Source organism: Chelmon rostratus, chromosome 19 (assembly GCF_017976325.1).
Source record: "Chelmon rostratus isolate fCheRos1 chromosome 19, fCheRos1.pri, whole genome shotgun sequence".
In the NCBI taxonomy this organism is placed as follows: domain Eukaryota; kingdom Metazoa; phylum Chordata; class Actinopteri; order Chaetodontiformes; family Chaetodontidae; genus Chelmon; species Chelmon rostratus.
The window spans coordinates 10578306-10584109 of record NC_055676.1 but is presented as its reverse complement, the minus strand read 5'-3'; the positions used below and the strand labels follow the sequence as shown (position 1 = coordinate 10584109).

General features: G+C 39.9%; 1 protein-coding gene across 1 annotated transcript; it reads right to left on the bottom strand.

The window, feature by feature from the left end:
- Positions 1 to 844: 844 nt before the first annotated feature.
- Positions 845 to 4755, bottom strand: snrpd3l (small nuclear ribonucleoprotein D3 polypeptide, like). The gene is made up of 4 exons (XM_041960436.1): positions 4637 to 4755; positions 3751 to 3894; positions 2535 to 2727; positions 845 to 1075 (listed from the first exon to the last, which is right to left on the bottom strand). The coding sequence occupies exons 2-4, from the start codon at positions 3874 to 3876 to the stop codon at positions 1011 to 1013; spliced, it is 384 nt and encodes a 127-aa protein (XP_041816370.1). The 5' UTR covers positions 3877 to 3894; positions 4637 to 4755; the 3' UTR covers positions 845 to 1010.
- Between the last annotated feature and the right edge of the window lie 1049 nt (positions 4756 to 5804).

The window sequence follows — 5804 nt, the reverse complement described above, 5'->3', positions numbered from 1 at the left end:
ACACCTTGCGTTCCCCTTTTCGTTTAACCCACGACCTCAAAGCGAAACACTTTATGTTTCTTGGGCATTTCTGCTACAAGCAACTTGTAGCCACTTAGCTCCCCCCTGTGGCGTAAAGGAGAGTTGCACTCTAGATTTAAAACAGATTTGTAGAGCAGTTAGTTCGTCATTTTGTTGAAACAGCAAAATATTACCATCAACTCCACAACAGATACACATCGTATCAAACATGCTAGAGACCCCAGTTCTGAGTATATCTTACAGTGATTTTTCAAGCTCAAACTGAAGCTAATTTGTTAGCCTTGTGGTGACTATTTTCTCATATATCCAGAGTTACATAGTTTAAGTTTGTTTACTTAATTAATCCCAAACTGGGAAATTGCTTCTCTGCATTTAACCCATCACTGATTGAAACACACACAGGAGCAGTGGGCTGCATTCAAGCACCCAGGGAGCATATTGGGGTTTTAATTGCCTTGCTCAAGGGCACATCAGCCAGCTAATTAGGGGGAGGGGGTACTCCACCACACCCAAATCTTTCTGCCAGTCCGGTGGGGGAATCGAACTATCACACAATCACAAGCCACTTCTCCAACTTCTACGGCTGCCCCATTTTTTTAAATGTTTTTTTTTTTTAAGTTTATTAGTTTTAGAGTAAGTTTTAGACAAACAAACTTGCATTGGTTTACAACCTCTCCAGCAAACCTTAGGAAAGAGTGAAGCCTGAAATGTTATTTGGAGCAATTTTCAGACGTTGATCAGATTTGAGTCAAAATCCAATTGGGTTTGAGAGGATGCGATTACCAAGGATATCTAAGTTAAGTTAATCACAGGACAGGACACATCAAATCGAAATATGTTTATTTTCATAAAAAATGAAATCAATAGCAATAAGATGCAAAACGTAGGATTGCAAACAATACCCAAGATATCCAATTAGAAGAAGACAAAATTAAAAAAAAAAGAACAGAAGACTATACAATGCAACAATCTTAACGCAGTTGGAGCAGTTATCGTCTCTTCTGGAAGATGTTGCCTCTTCCCATTCCACCACGGCCCCGACCCCTTGCAGCCACTGCAGAGAAAAGCAGACAACATATTTTAGAACAATCGGTCTGAATGAGATGGTAGGCAGAGTGTCATTGATCGGGGAAATTACACCAAAATTTCAGGTCATAGCAATCCCTTGGTTCATTAATTTTGATATGCTCAGAATAGAAAATGCCATATAGGTGATCTACAAAGCAATTAAGCATATGGAAGAGGTGGATGACACAAAACAATGCAGTAAAATATCACTGCATCAATTGAGAACAGAATGTAAGCAGGCCATGGAGCCTTCTAGTTGTGTGATGTGTCCTCTGACCATTGTTGAGTGCTGAGAAATTGTGGTTTGTGATCTCTAAGCTCCTTGTTGAATATAATTGAGTTGTTAAAAGTTATAAAAGAAAAGAAAAAAGAGAAACAGGTATGAACGGGCAAAAAATTCATTTCAATTCGTGGCACAAATCCAACATGTTTCCCTCGAGTGGAAATGTTCACATACAGTTGAAATCATGGCAAAGCATTGTCCAGTCTGCAGCAGTTATTATACCCCCAAGAGAAACACCAGAGCTCTGGAAAACTTAGCCAGCACTGTGTTAGCATCCTCGGTTGCCTTGGTGTCAGTACAGTATTTTGATGTTGTTGCATTCTTCTATATTACATGGCACAGAGTTAGAGCCACTACATTATGGCCGGGGGGATAGAAACACAGCGGACAACAACAGTCATAAGTAGTCCTAAATGGTAGGGATGCAGAGACATGGTCCGCATCTTCAGGACAGGCATGCATACATTTCGTTGCATAATTACATATTGTACCAACAGCCTTCACTTCCCATAATGCCTAGTGCTGGACTGAGTTGTAGTTTCTGCCATTAGTGTGCGCACCAGCCTACTGTTGCTGCATGAGGTAATACGAGCACCTAAACATAAACAGAACTGAACTGAACTGTTTGGATAGGTCCACAGAACAGCCCCAGCGTCAACATACGTCATTCAGCTAGTTGGGTTAGTATTGGACATGTGTCAGTATCAGATCAGTGTATTCTTGATCTTACTGGAATTCAAGACACAAATCGAAGCCTAAAGGCAGAACTGAATGAATGAGTCTCTGACACAACCCCCAAGACAGGATGGGATTGCATTTAATACTACTCTTTACATGCATGTATGTTATTGTATCCACACTGTATATGCATGTTAGAGGATGTCACTTTAACACAATACTGGTGTTAATACTATGATATATAACATCCCTTAAAAGTATCCTGTTTAATACTTAAACGGGAAAAAAAACTGCATTATTGTCAGCAAGCTCATCAATGTCAAAACAAATACAAGAGACAGACTTGTAACATACGGGATTCAGCAGCATTTCAGGAAAGCATTTCTCTCCTGAAAGCTGTAGTTCTGATGAGAAAATACATAAATAAAAGACAAAAGGAAATGTCTTACTGATAATGATATTGGTCCAGAAACATCCCACTCACCTTGTGCTTTGAGAATAGCTGCTTTGCCCCTTCCTGCACCGGATCCCTGGTTCTTGTTCTTCATACTCTTTAACATTGGAGCATTTTTTAACATGTCAGGTAGGATCAGGAAGCGGATCTTGCTGCCACGGATGTAGACTTGCTCCAACTGTGCCACCCGGCCATCACGGTAAGTCACTGTTATGTTGGACATCTGTGGGGACAGAAATAAAATGTGTAATTTTAGCTCCATGTCAAAGTTAAATCATATGGCTGAAAGACTTTTAAGCGTTGCAATGTAACACATTCGGCAAGAAGCAGAAAGGCAGGACTGAATTGCACTTAAACTCAAGCATGGCAATGCAAGCATACCCATTCACACACTGCAACAATAGGTTGGTCCAAGTAGTGGTTCACAAGCTAGTCTATCAACACTGAAGCTCTGCTGATAAGGGACTGATTCACAACTTGGATTCCAGGTTATTCAAGCAACTTGCTCGCAGGAGCAGGAACCAAAGTTGACAGCAATTGTGTTCAATGAGACACAGCACCAGGTGGAGGAGCTTGCAAAATTTGGATGAAACAGAAGTAAGGAAATGTTGTCTATTGTCTCTACTTGTATGGTCAGTCATGGTAACACATCCTCACATTTTTAGCTAGTAGCTTCAAACTGAGTCGTGGGATTGTGCAGATGAGGAACAGACAGGACTAACACAAAAATTCAAAACAATAACTACATGCATTTTAATATAAAAGCTTATATGCTTTTTTTTGTCTTGACGTTTGGGGGTGGGGGGGTGGGGGGGGGGGCATTTGTTTGTTTATAAATGAAAAACTATAAATAAAGCATTAAAAAAGCTTATATGCACACTATATAGATTATACAGTTAGAAGAGTAATGCTCCCCCCTGGGGTCCATACCAGTAAAAATTTAATGAAGATGTGGAGTCAACACTCAGCCTCAGGAAAGTTACTCAGGAACGTGGTAATCTAACTTCTCATAAACCCCATGGAGTTTTTTTTTTTTTCTGTACTGTTATACATCACATTTATAGGCATTTAGTTAAGCATCACATGGCAAGAGTATAGAAAACTATTCAAGTAATCAGGTACACACAAAATCTATTAAGGACTCTGAACTATTTAACAAAAAAAGGGGTTAAAACTGTGCAGACGTTAGGCTGTATGGGGGAACTTCATTGATGATTCTTATTGTTTTTATCTTTAAAGGACCAACCTGGCAGTTCATGTTGTCCTCAGCCTCAATTAGTTTGCCCCTGTACACCTCTCCAGTGTTGGTCTCACAGGTCACAATGTGTCCCTCTGCCTCGTGCAGGACCTTGATTGGTACACCGATGGACATTTTTCAGCCGTCTTCTTCCTGAAAAACAACATGTATGTTACGATGTACTGTCCCATAATAAATGGCTATCACCAACCAGTTTTTAGACAATTGAGCTTCAATTAAAAATCTTTGGAGCAGTGGAGCCCTTCAGTTGCTGGGACAAAAACATATCTCTTGTTCTTGATAGCTTATCTTTTTTATGTTATTTAAACTGCTGAGAAATCACGAATTGGGTCCGTCCAAAGTCTTGTGTTATGAGAATCCATTACGGTGAGCCATCTCAACACTGCTTTAGGTCTGGGACTAGCTAAAGCTAAACGTTATCAAACTAAAACATTGCAAGAACTGTTCCATTAAGTTTGTGCATACCAATCACTGCCCGTTAGAAAAATACGATGTGAGAATGCTTTAAACTCGATAAAAGACAAATGTTTTTGTAAAAGCAGAGAAACTTAACCGCTAGCTACATTAGCTAGCTAGCTTTCGTTAGTCCTTCGTGAATTAACATTAATGCAACGTTACCTAAAACGCCAAAATATCTCCATGAATTACTTTTAAGTACTTACTGGTACAAACTACAACGAACCATAGCCCGGTGCGATTTAAATAAATAATTCAACATTTGATTTTTTATTGAAATAGGGACCAGAGCTCGGGAAACAAACGGAACCATGTTGGTTGACTGAATGAATGAGCTCTCACGAACGACACAAACAAACACCATCGTTTGCTCGGTTAATTTATAATGCTATTTTATCTAGTACGTTAAGACGGTTACCTTGATTCTGTGGTGAAAACTGATTTCTTTGTTGTTTTTTCTTCTTCTTCTTGAGCGACTCTGCAACGTGCGCTTGTCGCTTTCGCAAACCTTTTGGAGCCTTTTTCCGCCTACCCACAATGCCACAGCGGCTCAATGAAATGCTTCCTGTGGCATCCCGCGGTGCATTGTGGGACTTGTATTATGAATCAAACTTTCGTCTTTATGAAATAAGAAATCCAGATTTGTTTATGGAGTGGCTGTACTTGTTTGTTTCATTCGTGTGAGGTGCCTGTTGAAATTCTGCCCAGTATTTACCCAGAGGCCTGAAGCTCTGTTTGCCGGACTCTTGGTCATGTCTGCCATTTGAATAAAAAGCTGCAAGCTGATGACCGGAGATAGACATGCTTTAGTATATATTTATTCACAAGAGGGCCAAAGTTAAAACTGCAACATCACACGTCTATAGCCTGCATTTAAACGTTTTTAAAATTTCTGCCTGCACAGTGTCTCACCAAATCAAGGTCTATCCATTAGACACCATGTGGCTGATGCAGTGAAGACATGTGGCTCCATGTCTTCACTGCATCAGCCTGAGTGAGAGAACGCAGAGAGAATCAAACATTGCATCTAATAAATGTTTCTGCTAAATTTCTTGTTCTTTCTAAAACAACAACCTCATGCCAGTGTCCATACAGTAGTTAATGATTGTATGGCACACTACACAACTACTGAAGAGGACAACTGGATTGTTTTCCTTCAGGACATCACATCACGTTGGATCCTTGTGTGTCAACAAAAGACAAATCATGGCGTCAGTGATGCAGATTCGTGGTTCGGCAACAGTCCCTTGTTTGTTTGTGGTTTTGTTTTGTGTTTTTAGTTCTAGAAATGAGTCAGCCTTGAATCAACCATAACTACATCATTTCCATAACCCTTATCTCCTGCTAATCTAAATAGCACAAAAAAACAAAGTATTAAAATTAAATAGCCTTATTCGAACCACAACGTGTAACACACAGCTGATATGCAAAGTTTTTTAATAAGCATACATGAGCAAGATACATACCCGTGTATGTTAATTCCTGGAGACATGCCATGTCTCCAGGCTTTGCGTACGTAAATGTTGCTTAATGCAGGCCGTTCGCACAATAGAAGGGCTTCTTAATGAGGAAAGAGAAGGCATAAT